The 19644-nt window shown below is 43.8% G+C and overlaps 1 protein-coding gene across 8 annotated transcripts in view; it reads right to left on the bottom strand.

The window, feature by feature from the left end:
* Window positions 1-425: 425 nt before the first annotated feature.
* The window catches only part of Rapgef2 (Rap guanine nucleotide exchange factor 2), a 227044-nt gene continuing 207825 nt past the window's right edge, over window positions 426-19644 (bottom strand). For 6 of the 8 annotated variants that reach the window (XM_052180330.1, XM_052180332.1, XM_052180337.1 and 3 more), the window contains 9 exons: window positions 19507-19630; window positions 18975-18998; window positions 17717-17940; window positions 15829-16035; window positions 11496-11648; window positions 7523-7748; window positions 6406-6965; window positions 4036-4341; window positions 426-2465 (listed from right to left, as the gene is read on the bottom strand). In XM_052180330.1, coding sequence (XP_052036290.1) covers window positions 2440-2465; window positions 4036-4341; window positions 6406-6965; window positions 7523-7748; window positions 11496-11648; window positions 15829-16035; window positions 17717-17940; window positions 18975-18998; window positions 19507-19630 — 1850 coding nt within the window. In that variant the 3' untranslated portion in view covers window positions 426-2439. The remainder of the gene's footprint in view (window positions 2466-4035; window positions 4342-6405; window positions 6966-7522; window positions 7749-11495; window positions 11649-15828; window positions 16036-17716; window positions 17941-18974; window positions 18999-19506; window positions 19631-19644) is intronic. The other 2 variants (XM_052180331.1, XM_052180333.1) reach the window with 2 other exon arrangements.

Raw genomic sequence — 19644 nt, 5'->3', positions numbered from 1 at the left:
ACAGTTAGACTAAACTTACTTATTGGGTCTTTGGGTTTAACCCCAGCAACGAAAACAAAACAGGTCACCAAAGAGTAGCATCCAGTGCTAGCTGGATGTCTACAATGAACAGCCACATTGTTCTCTTAGTGATGGTAACTTCAATGAAAAAGGGGTCATGATGTCCTATAGAGGTTTACATTGCGAGAAGGTACATACAGAGGAGACAAATGCTACATTGAGCCTCAAGAACCATGAAAAAATCTGAACATGGATTAATTGGTGTTAACATTCATGGTATTAATTTCTTTGATCCAATAAAGAGCCGAGAAAAGGAAACAGTTCACTCAGTTTTTCCAAGCAAGAGGCTTACTTCTCAGACTCCAGGCCCCATCTTGTGGCACAACCTCTGCTTCATTTCAGAAGTAAAAAGCATGCACAATCCATTAAAAGTTTAGACAAGGCTTTATGTTATATTTATTTATTCTCCAGCTTGTACAAACTGGATGTAGAAGCATAAACATAGTACATTTCTACCATCTTCAACAAAAATATAACCAATATGTACAATTATTGTATTAAAAATACAAAAGGGATACAGACTCCACCAATGTCTTTCTAAAAGACATACAGGTACAAGTGGTATCAAAAGTATGAGGAAATCACCAGTTAATTTTACATTCTGCACTTGACATCACAGAGCGAACTGAGATTAGCAGTCCTATGTTCTACAATTACTTAATGTTTAGATAACATCTGTGCAATTTGTGGTAGAGCTAGAGTTTTGTCTTTCTATATGCACATGAGGTCCATAGCCTATAGAGTAAAACTGGCAATAATGCATATTACATGGAAAATTACAAATGCATAAGTGACAATGTGATACAGAAGTAGACAAATGCCATGACATAGAAGAGAATTATTAAATAAAGCACTGACATTGTTTGACACAGTGAAAAAACACTGCAATTCGACCTTTAAAATTTGAAGCTATTTACGTTTATCTACTGATCAATATGATCAGCTGAATTTAATGGAAAAATCCAAGATCAGCAGCCCCTCACATCTGAGTACTACTCGGATTGGCAGCCTTCACTTTTCCGGAGTCTGTGCAAAAACAACACAAGAATAAACCGGCGGGGCCCTTTTCAGCCATTCTAGGGCTAGCAGCAGCTATGAGCGGACGGGCGCTACACTGAGGCCTTCCCCACATGCAGCGTCCACAGAGCCACTTACAGGTCAGTCTTTGGTGACTAACCACTTTGCAAAGGCTGGCATGTTTAACCATCTTTGTGACCTTTGATCGTGTTTAAAGACACAATCTCTGGAGCCAATCCAGCAAGGGGAGGCTGTCTCGAAAGAGCAGGACGAACAGCTGGCATTAGCTCCGACGCCCCAAGCTGCCTCACTGCAATGCTATCCAGTTATAAATGTTTCTTTCAAAAAATAAAAACAAAAAGCTCTAAAACCCTAAATTAACTAAATTAAAAACAAACAAACAAAAAAAAAAAACAACAAAAAACCCAAACAAACATAACTTAAAAACAGGGGTTGCCATCCACTGTAACTGAGCAGGACACACTCTCAACGCCGTCCTGCCTCACAAGGCTCAGACAGGACTCAGGGGTCCTAGTTCCCTCCCCCGGCCATGTGCAAACTGTTTTACTTTAGAGCCTCACCCGCTGGGGAGGGAGCAGGTGAGGAGTCTTGGTATTTAAGTAATTGGCTAACATTTGATGCTTCTGGAATAGGGCACTTCACGGGCCAGGCCAGAAGGACATGGGAAGACAGGGTCACTGCCCACGTCTCCCCTTGGTGCGGCCAAACCCTGTCCGGCATTTTTGGTTTTTCAGAAACCCAGGCTGGCAATCCTACTTAAGGTTCAAAATAATACTGTAATCATTAAATGGATATAACATTTACTCTCTGAACACAATCTTTAAACTTTTTTTTTAAAGGATATTGTAAACAAGTGGACAAGCACTGTACTCAAAGGATTTCATATCAGTCTCTGTCTTCCTTGGTGGGTTCGAGGCCCCAAGTAGTCCAAAGGCTAGCTTTTCTCATCTTCCAGATGAGACCGAGGGCTAGGACTGGATTGAAATAGAAGAGGAGGACTGGAAACTCCTTCCTGGCATGGAGAAGGGCCGCCGGAGGGAATCACCTTGGGACGATCTTGGAGTTTGGAATGATACTGCGTGATGGGGCAGGCAGCAGCTCGGAGGCTGCTGGGCTGTGCATTTCAAGCAATAAGTCTGCAAAGTGCCAGGGCAATTTCTTCACAGTATTTCACATGCAGAGGGGAAAGGAAGAAGGGGGAAGAAGCCCCATGCTGCTTTAAGGCAGGGAAGGAGGCAAACTGGTCCACCATCCTCAGATGTGCGCGCCACGGCTCCAAGGCCCAGGCCGTCTTCTTGTGCTCTCCTTTGGGTGGTCACTCCGGACCACGGAGCCTGTGCCTCAAACAGCAGACACTTGCTCATCTGCTGCAAACAGTGCGAGAGAAGCCAAAATAAGGAATCAACGCGTAGATAATTTGTTTGTGTGTGCTATCACGCACAAAAACAACGAAATGGGTACACTGCAAATCTTAACAGAGATCCACAAAAATATATGTATCTGTCTTTGGGGGTGAGCTGAGAAAGGGTTTCTCACGTAGCCTTGGCTATGCTGGAACTCCCTATGTAGACCAGGCTGGTGCTGAACACAAAGAGATCCTCTTGCCCCTGCTTCCCAAAAGCTGGGATTAAATTTGTACATGGTCATACCTGGTTTATACAAAGTATTAAAAAGGCAGCTGGGTGTGGTCATTTACAGCTGGGTGCTGTAGTTGCAGCACCAGGAAGCTAAGCCAGGAGTGAATCTCTGAAGCAGGTCCAGCCTACTGTCTTATAAACAGTAATAATTGTGACGGCCAGTCTAGGCTGCCACCTTGACTAACCTGGAAAAGGGAAATTTTGAGTTGAGGAACTGCCTCCAGTAGGTGGCCTGTTAGATATTTTCTTGATTGCTAACTGACGCAGGAGGGTCCAGCCCTCTGCAGGTGGTACCATCGCTAGGAAAGCAGGCCTGGCCTATACCAGAATGTGAGCCTGGGAGGACTCCAGAAGCAGTATTTCCCCAGGGTCTCTGCCTCAACTTCCCTGAATGATGGGCTGTTACCTGGAATGTACGATGTAATAAACCCTTTCCTTCCCCAAGTTGCTTTCGGTCAGAATGTTTTTATAACAGAAAAAGGAACCAAGCTAGGATAACAATAAATAAATAAATAAAACTACCTACATGACCTGCTTATTGGTTGGAAAGTTGCTGCAAGGGCAGAAGATACTCTTAACCAGAGAGCCAGCTCTCCAGGCCTTCCTTTAAACAATGCTTGTGTGGTTTCTAACTTTTGTATGTACACACACACACACACACACACAAAAGAGCAAGCGGCCAGCAGAGTGTGTTGAATCTCCTGTATCTAGAGTTACAGGGGGCTGTAAGATGTCCACGTGGGTGTTGGGAGCTGAACTATGGTTCTCTGGCCAAGAAACAAGAACTCTCAGCCACAGAACCATCTCTTCAGTCCCAAGCCACTCATTCTTAAGAATACAGTTGCTGGGCAGCGGCACATGCCTTTAATCTCAGCACTTGGGAGGCAGAGGCAGGCGGATTTCTGAGTTCGAGGCCAGCCTGGTCTACAAAGTGAGTTCCAGGACAGCCAGGGCTACACAAAGAAACCCTGTCTCATAAAACCAAAAAGAAAAAAAAAAAAGAAAGCTAGGGTAGTTGTGTCACAGGTAGGATTAGCACCCCCTAGGTCTTGGGCTCTACCCATATCCTGGGCTCTACCCCTGGCATGGGGGAGGTGTGTGTGGGTGTGTGTCGGGATATCCTAAAACTCTAGTCAAGTCCATACCTTTTAAGTTCTTCCTCTTGCAAAAGAGGAAAAAAATAAAATAAGCAAAAAAGAGCTCTCTCTACGACAAGCAGTTAAACTCCTGGAGCCACCGCCCCCCTCTTCCAAGCTATGGGTTACCCCAGAAGCCCGGGTGGGGTGTGGGGGAAGCCTACCGTCCTCCTCCGCTCCGGCGAAGCCCTGCGGCTGGAAGGGCGCGAGGCGTGGGTCTGCATCGCTGGGTTTGTGCCACTGTGGCTTGCTGCCCGGCCGGCTGGCTGTGGCTGTAGCTGCAGGCGGCGTCTGGCCCGGTGCCGGGGCCTCAGTAGGCCGTGCCACCATGCGGGACCGCTGCAGGGCCACGTTGTAATCCGGGGGCTTCCTGGCTGGGTGGCAGGGCCCTTCTGGGAAATCGGCAATAGGGATCCCCACGTAGCCCGGAGGTGTGGGAGGCGGCTCTCGGTACCTGCCTTCCTTTCGTGCTGCAAAGACAAGACAGGGTGTCAGGTACCAGGTCTTTCAAGCGGCATAAAGTAGACACGTCAGAAAATTAGGTTGTTGGTAGAATACCCACCAGGTCATTTCTGTGTAGTGTTATAACTTCTGAACAAAGCTACTATTGCAAACCATGGGAGTTCAGCTAAAAACAGCTGATGTTAAAACTGTTGGCCACTGAACCCTTAGCCTACTGTAAAGATTAAAGCAAAACAAGGCACAAGAGGGACCAGGAACATGCCTGGAACATATCAGTGTGGGGTAAAAAGCCCCTTTTCTCCTCTCTTCCTGTACTTGGAGAGGGATACAGTTCATGTTTGTTGAGCATTTCCCAATAGTATCAATTAGAAAACAAGTTCTGTATTGCTCTAGCTCTCTAAGTCTCATGTTAGAAAACATTAAATTAAAGTAAAATCAGAAGACTGGTTCAGGATGACAATGTATGAAGTCCTGGAAACCAAAACAGCACTTGCTTTCTTCAAAGTTCATGATTTATTTAATGGAAAACTATTAATCTGTGACCTGTAACCAAAAATTTGTGAAACTGACTACAATTCAAGTTTTCTTGATTTTCCTTGGGAACTTAGGAACTTTTCTCTCCTCTTCAGCAATAAAAATTCTGAGAATTAGTTTGTGTGATGGTTCTTATATGATTGGCCCAGGGAGTGGCACTCTTAGAAGGTGTTGCTCTGATGGAGTAGGTGTGTCACTGTGGGTGTGGGCTTGGAAGTCAGTCTTCTACTAGCAGCCTTCAGATGAAGATGTAGAACCCTCAGTTCCTCCTGCACCATGTCTGCCTGGATGCTGCCATGTTTCTGCCTTGATGACAATGGAACCTCTGAGCCTGTAAGCCAGCCCCAATTAAATGTTGTCTTTTATAAAACTTGCATTGGTCATGGTATCTGTTCACAGCAGTAAAACCCTAACTAAGACAGTTTGTTATTAGAAAATACTTCAAAACAATCAGCTAAAGAATTATGAACTGAACCTTACTCATCTTTAGGGCATATTAAATTTGATATCCACACACATCACTTTAAGTGGCCACAGGACTACTTCCTCATTAATACAAGTGATGTGTGATATGGTTATATTCTAGAAGGATTTCTCCATACCTCATAATCTACATCACAGCTCTATTAGACAGACATCCATGCATGCTGCACAGAGGAGCACTCTGAGACTCCGGGAGCACCAGCACTAACAGGTACTGCTGATGTTGTCCTATGTCAAGACCTCTTCCATCCTCACTCTAACCCTATTAAGATAAAACTGTGGGGGCTGGAGAGATAGCTCAGTGGTTAATATCACTGGCTGTTCTTCCAAAGGGCCTGGATTCAATTCCCAGCACCCACTTGGCAGGTCACAACTATCTATAACTCCAGCTTCAGGGGATCAGACACTCTCACACAGACATACATGTAGTCAAAACACCTACACTTGTAAAATAAAAATAAGTAAATCATCTTTTAGAAAGTAAAATTACTAAGCCCGTTTTAAGGATGAGCAATAGCAGAGGGTCTGAAGTGTTAGGACAGGGATTCTAGATCTGACTGGCCCTCCCCCCCAGCTTTTACTCATTTCTGAACTCTACAATGCACAAAGAATGTGTTTAATAGAGAAACAATGTATCTGTATAATAAAAATCAATGAAAAAGGTTTCAATATACAAAGGATACAGAGTTCTTAATACAAGAGGACAAGAACATAATAAACCATTTTAGTAAGTGTCAATGAAAGGAAATCACTGTGAAGAATACAGATATCTTAATAATTTTCAGGTAAAATGAAAAAACTATAAACTAGATAACAGTCACACCAACAGCCACAACCACCTATTGGTTGTGGGCTGAGGACTAACCTTTACTGAATGTTTAATTGAATCTCTGATCACCAAGTTTGCTGTTAAGGCTAGGTCCCTTCAGCTCTGACCACACTGCTGAATTGGAACCCTAAGTGGCCATGGACAACTGAGAGAGGAGCCAGTTTCCACGGTAACCAGGTTATAGCCATGGTTCAGGTGTACCCCAGTATTCCATTTCCACACTTACCAATGAGTCCCTTTGTAGTGCTCGGTGTCACGGCTATGTGGGCAGGCATAGGGACAGGCTTGGCTTCCTCTGTAGTCACAGGCACCATACTGCTGCTCTCTGCCTCGGTGGAGACATCCTTCCCACCCCTTCGCTTGATAGTGCCCGTGTCGCCTTCTGAGTCTTCTCCCCAGTAGCCTGTGGAAGACGCCCAGCTGGCCCGGGACTGGGCTTGTTCAAGACTCTCTCTACTTTGATTCTGTCTATTATATTTTGTGCTATGATCAGAAAACATAATTTGGTCCATATGGCCACCGGAGGCCCATATACCTGCAGCATCCCCTGAATAGTCAAAGTGAGTGTGCCCAAACGGCAATGTTTCCCAGCTTCTCTGGTGCTGAATGGTCTGGATGTTGTCATGAGAACCACTCGAGCATGATGTCCAGCTCCCGCGACCGCTGTCAGCAGCATCGAGGGAAGCACGGTCCCCTTGGTCATGGGAAAGCTCCTCTGTGCTAGGAGAAGAGATGACTGTCGCTGCGGCGTACAGGCCTCGGCTTTCAGACACTGGGGCATAAGACCTACCCAGCAAAGCAAAGGAAAGGGAGATGTGAGGCTGTTAAATACACTTTTGCTGATGTACTGTTACACTGCTTTGAGACAGGGTCTTGGTTTGAAGTCTAGGCTGGCTTTCAACTCACAAACCTCTTCCTCAGCCTAAGTGTTAGGATAACAGACATGAGCTGCCATGCCTATAACAATCTTTTCCCTTAGAAAGGCAGCTTTCTTCCACCCCAGAGAGGAAGAAAGTTCTCTTGAATGGGATCAGAGATCTGCTATATCGTTCAACTCATCTCCTTACAAAGCAAAGGTGGGAGAGAACAACAACCTGCTACAAAGAAGGAACACTTACACCTTCCTGACAAGGCTCAGGATGACAGAATATACTCTGGTCACCCATAGAAGGCAGCTCAGACAGAGACTGGGTTGTGTCTACTACTGTTACAGTCTTCCTCCAGCGCAGAGCCACAGAGGACTATGGAGGACCATGAGGCAGACTGCCCAACAAAAATAGCATGGCACTTACTCACACACCCACAGAAAGAGACAGGAAGGAATGCAAGGAAGAGATGCTTACCCTAAGCTGTATTGATCAGGCTCCACCAGGGTCCGCCGCTCCATCCTGCCCACACCCAGGTTGCTCTCCACAATGCTGACAGAATGCCTCTGGCGCCGTTCATCATGCAGAGAGACTGGCACCGAGTCAAAAGAAGAGTTGCTGACAATACTGGATCGTGAAGAAATCTCACTGTGACCAGAATCTGAGAAATTGTCCACAGTACCACTGAGAGCCAGCGCATAACCTGAATGAGAAACGTAAACGCAGTAATTAGATATTTTAGGCTTTAAAAATTAAACAAGTTCACCAAATGGGAACAAAATGTAAGTTGACAATGAAATGGGGGTTTATTCAAGAATGTATAACTACCTGAAGACTAAGAGATTCAAATTTTACTCTAATAAAGTATAAGTTATTCAATGGTGAGGAAAGTATCTATTGTTCCGCACCCTTGGTAAAGACGAAGAAACTATGGCGTGTCTCGACCATTCTTGCTTCCTTAGCTACACACTGCAGTAAGTAAATCCAGGGGCGCACAGCCCAAAGACTTATCTTTCATGTCTGAAGCATCAGTTGCTGTGATGATTTTATATATTTAATGAAAAATTGCAATCTTAGCAGAGTAAGACAAGACAAACAAAACTGGAGGCAAAAACCTCCCACAACCAAATTCCATCAAGAAGAACCAATCAGTCTTAGAAGCATGAATCTGACGCTCAAACTGCCGTCAGTAAGTGTATTTTCTTTTTCAAGATAGGGTTTCTCTGTGTAGCCCTGGCTGTCCTAGAATTGGCTCTGTAGACCTGACTGACCTTGAACTCAGATCTACCTGCCTCTACATCCCTAGTGCTGGGATTAAAGGTGTGTGCCACTACACTTGTTTGAGTGTCTTTTTTTCAACAGATGTTTTGACTTTTCAAGAATGGCACAAAAGTACAATAGGAAGTATCCACACGTTCTTAAAAGTTTAAGTGGACACATGAATAACAAGGATAAGACAAAGAGAAGTTACTTTTGGATTCTGTCATTTATTTTTTCAATATTAATAATGTATTAGTTGAATGACCTACAAGATAGTTGTTTTGAAGGATGTAGCATGCATTTCCTCAGCCCTGCACTGGCTCAATAGATGTTCATTTCCTGTCCTGAGAGGACTCTTAACTCTCAGCTGTTCCTAAAAATAATTTTGAAGAGTCACAAGGTTTAGAAGGAGGGGAACTTGCTGTGATAATTTTATATATGTAATGAAAAATTCCTCAATCTTTCTCAGCACTCAATTTTTAAATTTCCATAATAATACAAAGCTGATAAACAGATGTAATCACACACAATGTAAATTTCTCCTCTTTTAGCCCAGGTTGGTATCTACTAATCTTTCTGTTGCAGTTACCTGAGTATTGGATTAGGGGCATGAACTCTACCATATCTATTATAGTGTAATTTTTCCAATGCCACTTACAAAACAAACAGAACAACAAAACCGGAGAGTGTCTAAATGTTAAATTCTGTCATTTCAGTCCACATAGACCCTGACTTATATTTCAACAGCTACACAGGTATTGATAAGTAAGGTTTAACATGGCTATTTATAGCACATCTTTTATAAATCACACTGCAAGTTCCAACAGACAAGGTTAAATCTCTCCTCACAAAGAGGAGAGGCCCCAAAGCCTGATGCTTGGAGGAATTCTTCCATTTCTTAGCTAACAAGTCAACTAGCTTTCCCAGCAGGCTTGGCTCTACAAACCCCACCTATCCGAGAACTTCTGGGAACACTGGCATTCTTGCTCCTGTTTACAATTCAAACAGAAAACTGGCAGAAGCCAGCAGACTTCAGCTGACTTCCACTGCAAGAGAAATGAAAAGAACTCCCATGCGTACTCAGTGGGCCCTGGAGCCACTGCTCCCAGACGTACAGAAAGCTATGGTAAGGCTGATTCTACCCTGTCAATTTAAGTAGAAAAAATTAAATATAAAAATAATTCCTGCTGGGCAGTGGTGGCGAATGCCTTTAATCCCAGCACTTGGGAGGCAGAGACAGGTGGATTTCTGAGTTCGAGGCCAGCCTGGTCTACTGAGTGAGTTCCAGGACAACCAGCGCTACACAGAGAAACCCTGTCTCAAAAAACAAAAAAACAAATAATTCTCCTTACACTATGATCAGTAAAAAAAGGGGTGTGTGTGCATATGTGGTGGGTAGGGTGTGGGCACTGGGGGAATTGTGGTCAGGTTGTAATATGAGAAGAAATAAATAAATAAATAAATAAATAAATAAATAAATAAATAAATAAATCTATTTTAAAAAGTTCTCCAGCAGTGGTGGCACTGTTAATCTAGGACTCAGGAGGCAGAGGCAGGGGGATTGCTGCAAGTCTGAGGCCAGACTGGTCTACGTGGTCAGTTCTAGACCAGGCAGAGCTCATAAGATTTTATTTTTTAAAATTAAAAACAAAACAAAAACAACAACAAACAAATCACAAAATATTCCCCACTCAAAAACCCAAAAGTTTTAGATAGTTATATAAGTAAATGCTGTCTGTAGCTAAAAGAAGTATGAGGGAAGGGTCTGAACTCAGGATCTCAGGAGTAAAGTGTAGTACTGTGAAGCTTGGACAATTAGCCAGCAGATGCCTAGGAAGAGCCTGAAGCTTGGGAGATAACCACTCACCGCCTGCCCACCTGTGCTGCTGCCTGCTCAAGCACCAACCAGAACCAGCAGAACAAGGACCAAGGTGTGGCAAAGCACACCAGAAGACAGACTATGGAAACAACAGAAGTATGAAAGGGACTTAGAAGCTAAGTGGGATCTTAGCTACTGCAGGCAGGAGCCGCATGGACCCAGCAGGCCGTGGGGGAACCTTCTGTAGCACCCCAAGGGAACGAACACAGCACAGACCAAGGCAGAATGCCGGCTGAGAACACCTTCTGTTTGGCTTACTGCTCATTTGGGTTTGTATTATTTTATTCTTTAATTATTATTTTATTTAATTTACCTTAAATTTTTATTATATATAAAAATACATTTAAGCTTTTGTTTGTATATTAAATGTGAAGTTGGGCTGTAACCCCACAATGGCCACCAAAAAACAATCCGCACAGCTGAAAAAACAGTCCTCAAAAGAAGAAAACACACAGGCCAGTAAAAAGTTTAAATTCCAGCATTGTTAGCCATCAGGGAGTACTAGGGCACCACTGTCTGAATGCCATCAAGAAACCCAGTGAGAACAAAGGTGAGTGAGCATATGGGGGGAGGGGTGAAGGTGGGGGGTAGGGAGGTTGGGGGTAGGGAGGTTGGGGTCAGGGGAAGGAGAGTCCCTCTTCATGGCCCTGGGAAATTTAAACTGGGCAGCCACTATGAAAATCAGGGTAGGGGTTCATCAATAAAACTAAAACCAGAATTATCAATGGCCCAGCTATACTTCTAGCAAATACCCACGACTCCAACCCACAAGCTATGTGCACAGGTGTGTCTACTGGAGCTCTATTCACAATGCCAAGAATACGCAAGTCTGGATGCCCAGCGGAGGGGTGCACAAGGAAATGTGGTGCACATACACAGTGAAGTTTTATTCAGCCATAAAGAATTAGAAAAGACCATCCCTGGCCAAAAAAAAAAAAAAAAAAAAGAAGTTCAGAAAGACAAATAAGTGAGCATTTCTTCTAGTGAGTGGGCACTATCCTCTAATCTCTAAGATCAATGTCTTGGGTTTGGCTGTAAGACAACAGATAATCTGTCTGTCCTTTTGTGAGCTGTCAGCACTCTTGTTAGCACACTAGTTGCAACACTAGCACCTGTCTTTCGATAGTTAAGGGGAACCATAATGTTAAAAACTGCATCATCCTTTCAAATTTATAAACGAATGAGGAAAATCCACTGTCACATCCATCGGATCCTTTGTACACAATACTGAAACTTCCATATGGAACCACTCTGGAATCCTCTGGACTGAATGTGTGGACCTGCGCAGGGACAGGAGTCACTGAGCCATACCTTTCCTTGGAGAGCTCTGAGGTGAGGTGGGGGGTGATGACAGCTGAGAGGACGCATTTGATATTGTATCTTCTGCTTGCTTCCGGTGACGCTCCAAACTCCCTTCTTCAGACAAGGACAGGATTTTCTTTAAAGCTTGTGGAGAGTTTATGCCTATAAAAAAATAATAATTCAGGCACCCATTTAGAGAATGGGAAGGACTAAGGGTGTGGCTCAGTGACAGACACTCTCCTAGCACACACAGGCTTTCCAAAAAACAAGCAAAGAGTGAAGAAGGCTGAGAGGAAAGACTGACTATCGAAAGCCCCTTTGTGTGTCAATATTCAGCACTGTCAGTTTCAGTCGATTTCTGACCTAAATGTTCCTTGTGCTCTTCTGGTGTACGAGGCATGGGATAGTTTCTGATTATTCATCAGAGCACTTGAAACGCTGGTTTTGATGTGTTACTTGAACCCCAGTCATCAGAGTTATTCCGCTGTGTCTTACTAAGCAACAGTTAGGGAAAAGCTAGAGAACTGGACTTTGAATCAAGGATGAAGGCAGGCATCCCATTTCAATTCCAACTGAGCCTCAAGTTTGGGTTAGGAACAAGACATTTCGGTATTTTAGGAAATGTCGGTTCTGAGGAAGAAGACAATGGGTGGGGGTGGGAGGGTGATGGTGGGAGAGGGGACGAGAGTTAACAGGAAGTATCCATGGAAAGTCAATGAAAGGGCTCTAAGGCAGTCATACCATTAATATTTGATCAAATAAAGAGAGGGTGAAGAAAGCAGGAGACAGCTAGTCTTCTGTGGAGTACTGCAAAGGCCACGAGGTTTCTGAAGGGGTGGGCAGAGCCAGCACCAACACGGGAATAGAGAGGGAAGATGGAGGAAATGGAATCCCATGGCAATACAGTGAAATAAGGAAGTCACATTAAAATGCTTTACAGATTCATTATTTTCAAGCTGCTTTTGAACAATCAAGACATTTCTGGAAAGTCATAATGGCCTAAAATTATCTTGAGTCAGGGATGGTTTTAATGGTCATGGACTTAACAGACTCATTAAAAAGGAGTTGACAGGCTCCAACCCTTCAATGTTTCCTTCAATTAGTGGTTTGACACTGTTTTACTTTATTTTTTGCTTGTTTTGAAACAGGGTCTCACATATATCAGGCTGGCCTGGAACTTATGCAGCTGAGGATGACTGAGCACTCCTGATCCTCCTGCCTCCACGTACCAACCGCTTGGATTACTGACAGTAGCAACCAACTCTGGTTTCTGTAGTGGTAGGGATAGAAGCCAGAAATTCACACATGTCAGGCAGGTATTCTACCAACTGAGCTCCATCAACAACCCCTTGATGCTGTTTTAATGTAATTCTATTACATAGTCACTCTTAAAAGCAGTTCTTTGATTAAATATCAAAGTCTTAACATACACAATATGCATAAATGTATCCATTACGTTAATGGTGACATGAATGGGTGCTTAAAACATTTTATTAAGCTGGGTGTGGTGGCACATGCATTTGTAGTGCAGAGGCAGGTAATTTTGGTAAGTTTGAAACTAGTCTGGTCGAAAGAAAAGAAAGAAAGGAAAGAAAGGAAAGAAAGGAAAGAAAGGAAAGAAAGGAAAGAAAGGAAAGAAAGGAAGGAAGGAAGGAAGGAAGGAAGGAAGGAAGGAAGGAAGGAAGGAAGGAAGGAAGGAAGGACACTTTTATTCATGTACGTGTGTGTGTTGTGAGACTCTATATAAGCACATTGGCTTTTTACAATGTATTTACTTTTATTTATTGTGTGTGTACATACCATGCTGCAAGTGTGGAGGTCAGAGGATAGCCTGCAGGAGTGGGCTTTTTCCCTCTGTCGCGTAGGTTCTAGGGACTGAGCCTGTCAAAGTTGGTAAAGAGCATCTTTATGAAGCCATCTCCAATTTGTTCTGTGTGCAGAGGGCACGTGTGGCTGGAGGACAACTTGCTGAAGTTGCTTCTCTCTTTCCATGATGTGTATACCACGGATAACTCAAGTTATTAGGTTAGATGGCAAGCACCCTTCTGCACTGAGCCATTTCAGTGGTCTATGAACCAACGGTTTTGATAGGAAACTATTTCCAGGGCCAGTCTCACACACACTTTCCAAAAGACTTCTGTTATCTCTCAGTGGCTATAGATAGGGTAACTATGCTACACATTAGCAGCCATGTTTGGTGCTTCCAAATGGTTCTAGCTATAATTTATTTACTTTTTGAAACAGTTTCAAAGTCTCCCAAGCAGGCATTGAACTGATATAGGCCAGACAGGTTGCAAACTCACAGTCCTCCTGGATGCTGGGATTACAGTTGTGAATGACCACACATTGCAGGTGAAGGCTTTTATTACGGCACAAGACACTGGATTTGTTTAGGACAAAACAATCTCATAAAACAGAATGGGGGAGGAAAACCTCTTAATGTTTTTAAATTAGTATTTTTTTTATAGTGCAACTTTAGATATATTAAACTTAATCTCAGGATGACAGGTGACATTTTATCCACATTATAAGGCTCATAAATTCAAATGAACCTAGAAGATATTTTAAGAGATATTCTCTTTGAGAAAATGGGAGACAGCTTTATATTCAGGAACGCCTACCTCACATTAAATATAGCTAATGGGTATTTGTAGATTAAAAAGAAGAATGACATTCTTCTATATGAAAAGTTCAGCAGAGAGGAGGAGACAGAAGCACATAGCAGAGGAGTGTGGATTGAAAATACAGGTACTGGGAAAACGTGCCACTCGGTTTGTTTGCTGTAAGTCGAACAAGAGTTCGACAGGGAAAATATGTCATGTAAAGATTCTTGTTTCCCATAAATACAAATGAAACACTCACTGATAAGGAGACAGGAGTGCAAGTGGGACACACTGCCTACTGTCAGCTCTGGAACAAGAACACAGGTGGGACACAGTCTACTGTCAACTCAGAATAAGAACACGGGTGGGATACACTGCCTACTGTCAACTCCTGAAATGAGAATGAGTTTCCAAATCCAACTTCCTGGGCAACCTTAAAATTTTCTTTCCTTTTGTGCTAATTGTTTTCTTCTATACAAGTTCAGAAGCAAGAACAGTTGCATGGAAAGTCGTTTTGTTGTATATTTACACAGAGAGCCCGTGACTACTGCTAATGGGAAGAAGATTTCCATCTCACCCTAGTCAGAATGACCACCACCAAGAAAACAACAAGTGCTAGTGAGGATGGGCTTGAAGGAGAAGAAGCCTTGCAGATTCAGGTGGGCAAGCCCAGCAGCCTCTAGGAAGTCAGCATGGAAGGTCCTCCAAGGCTGAACAGCACCAGGATAGGACCGGCCTCTGCCACCCGTGCCATCCACATTAACCCACGAGCTCTTCACAACAGCAAAGACATGGACCCATCCTAGACACTATCAACACACCAATAAAGAAAAGACAGACATACACACAGTGGAGTATTATTCAGCCATACAAAAGAATGCAATTATGTTGTTTGTATAGAAAAATGGATGGCACTAGAGGTAAATAATTCAGACTCAGAAATATAGCTACACAGAGTCTACTTGAGGACAGGAGAAAGAGGAGCCATTAAAGTAGAATGGGGATGTTGGGCGAGGTTAATGGGAAGGGAAGTGGGGCAGGAGAAGGTGACAGAGTCACTATCATCACAGTGTATTATATTTATGACAAGTGCAACAGTGACACCCACCGCATAATTAATATAAGCTAAAAAAAAAGAAACATTGTTTATAAAAAGTTGTGACGCTTAACCTGCTGTCTTGCTCCACTATGTTCATAGCAGCCTTATTTATAATAGCCAGAAGCTGGAAAGAACCCAGATATCCCTCAATGGAGGAACGGATACAGAAAATGTGGTATACACATTGGTATACACAATGGAGTACTATTTAGCAATTAAAAACAATGAATTCATGAATTTTTTAGGTAAATGGATGGAACTGGAAAATATCATCCTAAGCGAGGTAACGCAATCACAAAAGAATACACATGGAATGCAATCATTGATAAGTGGATATTAATTAGCCCTGACACTCTGAATACTAAAGATACAATTAGCATATCAAATGATTCCCATGAACAAGGAAGAAGGAAAGATAGGAGAATGGATGGAGAGAAGAGGACTTATGGGACATATGGGGAGGGGGGAACTGGGAAAGGGGAAAGCTTTTGGAATGTAAACAAAGAATATAGAAAATAAAAAAAAAAAAGATAGTCACAGAGAAATAAAATGACTTAGGCCAAGTTATCCAGAATAAACATTGTTTCCCAACCCAAGAATGTCAGCAACCACCACCTGAAAAGGAGGTGTAGACACTTACCAAAAGGTGGCAGGTCCTTCACCGGAACCTTCTTTCGTGAAGGGTAGAGGGACACAGCAGGCACCTGCAGTCCCTGGCTGACTTTATGTGGTGGTTGTGGCTGTGCCTGTGGCTGCTGAGGCTGCACCTTCTGCTGGGGTCCAGCACGTGGAGCCACTGGGGAGGTCTCAGACTTGACAGGCTTTTTGTCTCCGGGATTCTTGGGCACTGGTAGTTGTTTAGGGAGAAAACAGAGCAGAGAGCTAAGGTGTCAGCATACTTATGGAGACAAGTTCAGGGCTGCAGAGATGTGCACTTACATCACCAGCACATGCCCCACCCCCACTGCCACCCCAATAATGGGCGGTATTTCAGGACAAGGGTATTTATTTGCCTTATGAAGGAATGTTCTCAAAGAGGGTTAAACTGCTAAGCACCAGAGAAAAATAAAAACCAGAACAAGCCAATGTGCATGGACACTGGATGTTGCTGCCAAGTCTGACCACTGGAGCTTGTCCCCTGAAAAGTGTGGAAGGAGAGAACCACACTGTCCTCTAACTTCCACATGTATGAAATAGCATATGTGATACTAGTCACCCACATTTTATAAATGAATAAATGTTTAAAAAAACATGATGAAAATCAAAATAGGGAAATGGAGAATTGTTTTTAAATGTCATCCAAATCTCGTTGCCACATCTGACATTCTGCTGTTAACCGTACTCTACTTAACATCAAATGCTCCAAGGATGGAGCATTGTCTTTGAGCAAACAGTGGCCAGCGCTGCTTAGGTATGGTGGAAGGGAGTTTCCAGGGAGTTACAGTGCTGTGGAAGACCATGCAGAACTCACTGACATCACACACTCAGAGACCAAGGTTAGGAAACTCAAGTTGATCATCTAAGCAAGCTCTTAGCCACGTCACATGTCATAGGATTGTGATCCCCTGGATCACATTGGATCCCCTGGAACATGAGTGTGTGATGGTTGTGAGCCATCATGTACGCTGGGAAGTGTACGCTGGGAAGTGTACCCAGATCCCCTGCCAGAGCAGTGAGGGACCTTACCCACTAAGTTATCTCTCCAGTCCTATAACCTGGGCCAACGGAATCACAAGAGTTTCTTAAGTGATCTATCTCACGTCTAAATTATCAAGATGATGAAATTCAAATTTGCCCATAGAAGTTCCCAAAGTGTCCTAAAAGCAAAATGCTTTCATCTTATAATACAGAAATAAACACAAAGGGAAGTGCTCCATGTAGAGACTGGCCACATTTTTATTTTTCATTCTTTTTTTTTCCCCTTCATGTCTGTAGATCAGACTGGCCTCAAACTTAGAAATCCACCTGCCTCTGCCTCCCAGAGTGCTGGGATTACAGGCATTTACCACCACCGCCCGGCTTAATTTTTCATTCTTAACAGTAGTTTTATGTCACTATGTTTTTCAGGGTGGCAACTGAAACCCTGGGCTCACAAGACCCTCCAACCTCAGCCCTCAGAAGGGCACCACCATATGTGACTCACAGCCTGGCCAGTTATTTGAACCTATCCATCAGGTTAAGATGTGGTGTACTGTGTAGGAGGGTCCCTGCTTGAGAGGGCAGGTGCTGGATGGTGTCAGAGCTGAGGAACCCAGGGGCCAGCACGCACAGGACTGTGCTCCTCTGATGGGACACTCGCTAACCACGCTGTCCATTAGTTTGGGAGTTCTGGGAAGAAAAAAAGGCATGCCAACTGGAGCCACCGTCACCTCTTTGTCCCTCAACCACACTAACTTGACTGGACAGAGACTCGATCAAGCACAAGGAGAGTGTGCCTCAGGCACCGTGCACCTTGCTGCTCAAAGCCCCCATGCGCCCCTCCCCATTACACATGGGACAGTCTGCGGCTGACTTGGGGAGGCACTCACACGTGCTGGTGGCCGGTTCACACTGCAGGGACAGTGTCTGAAGACTCTCCTCATCCATCTCCAGCTCCAGGTTGGACAGGTACTGCTTCACCTTCCGAGCCATCTGGGCATCTTCATACAGCTTTTTGGCATTGAGGAAGGAACTACGGCGAACCCGCTTCTTATGCCCGCCTGTCTGAGCGACATCTAGCACTGTGGCGTTCGCGCTGCCCTGACTCAGCGACCTGGAAGACGGAAAACAAGCCTGCAACTCTCTGGAGCACATCCAGGCCGATCTGCAGACCTGCCAGGCTTGTGTAAAGTCTCTGCTTGAGAGGCCCCACGCCCCACTCCAGTAATAAACTGCTACAGGGGAGTCCAGAATAAGTTTAACAGAAATTATACATAATACAAAGACATAAATATCTTTGCCATATGATCTGCTCCTATCAGTAAATTCTACTTTTCATCTCACAGAGCATTCAAAGTCCGTTCTCTCACAGAAGCCAGACAACATTATTGCATATAAAAGCTTGTGCAAGGATACTGACAGATCATAGTGACAATATACAAAACGAAACCTGCTTTTCTTAATGGGGGAATTTTATACAGATTTCATTAAACCCAGCTATTTACTCTGGGTTTATTTCATAAACCCAGCTATATGAACCCACTGTTTACAACTGTGCTCCTACTCTGCAGGTCGAATGAATGTGGTGAGTTTTTAAAACAGTAAATCTGTTAATACAATGGTCATGCAAATGTAAACATTTATTATGGAAACTATTTAGTATATGAATTGTTAAGAATTATTTTTAAAGGGGGATGATTCATATAGAATGAAAATAGTAGTTAGTTGAGCTGTAGAAACGTTGGTTTTAAGGCGTGAGGTGCCTAACACCACTCCTGCATCTGTGCAGTATGGTTTATTTAGCTGCATAATTTCTACCTTCTGAGAGCATGCTTCCCTTCCCGGCTTCTTAAGCTTTTCCATTTCAAAACACACAAATCATATTACAATACAATCTTCCAGACAGTCAAGAAATATGTCTGGTCTACACTTTCCCAGAATAATAGCAATCATTTCACAGCTCTTGTGGACGTGACTTCAGGAATGCCCCAACAGATTAAATCTGAAGTCAGTTTGCATCTGAGAGTCGGATAGAGCAAGAGGGTTAAGGAAAAAAAAAAAAGCAAAGCTTCAGAAAACAGAGCAGGTAAGAAAACAATGCCACGCGGGAGGAGCAAGAACTGAGCGTGCAACGGCTCTGCCACTTACCCCAGACTCCGCCACTTCTTCTTCCTGTAAGTGAGCCACGGAGATTGAAGCACGGGTGTAGAAAGAGACAGAAAGATCACAAGCTCAGAAAGAAAGGACCAGACTTCTGGACAAGCAGTTCTTGAAGCCCACAGACATTAACTGCATGGTCACCTCACACACATCCACTACAGACATCTCTCTGGCTTACAGGACTACAACTTTTCCCTTCCCTCCACTGAGCTAAGCACTGCTTACTGCACCAACAGATGAACACATGTATGGACATTATGACGATTCTGCTCCGGCTGGTGCTACCGTAAGATGACAAACTCTAACTCTGCACCTCAGTGTTCTGAAAATAAGAAGTAAACACTACCCAACATTCACTAAAACTGTCTGAAGGACAAGCTGCTGGCTCGGCCCTGGATCCAATTGAGAGACAGCACCCCAATCTGAAGTAACTCCTATCTAACTATTCAGCTTTTCTTCACCGTGGGCAAGCTCACGTCAACCTTTTTACCCGACACGTCATGGCCAACAACTCACATACCGAGTCCTGAACATCAGGGCAGGGTCCATGTTGACTGAGGCCATTCGGCCAACATGACGGATTTCTTTTGCAATCATCCTCAGCTTCTCAAAGTTAACCAGTCCATCGACTTTTGAGTCATTTCCTGAGATTAACAGA

Source organism: Apodemus sylvaticus, chromosome 4 (genome assembly GCF_947179515.1).
Source record: "Apodemus sylvaticus chromosome 4, mApoSyl1.1, whole genome shotgun sequence".
Classification (NCBI taxonomy): Eukaryota; Metazoa; Chordata; class Mammalia; order Rodentia; family Muridae; genus Apodemus; species Apodemus sylvaticus.
Note: the sequence above shows the minus strand (reverse complement) of the source record. Positions and strands in the feature narration are given on the sequence as shown.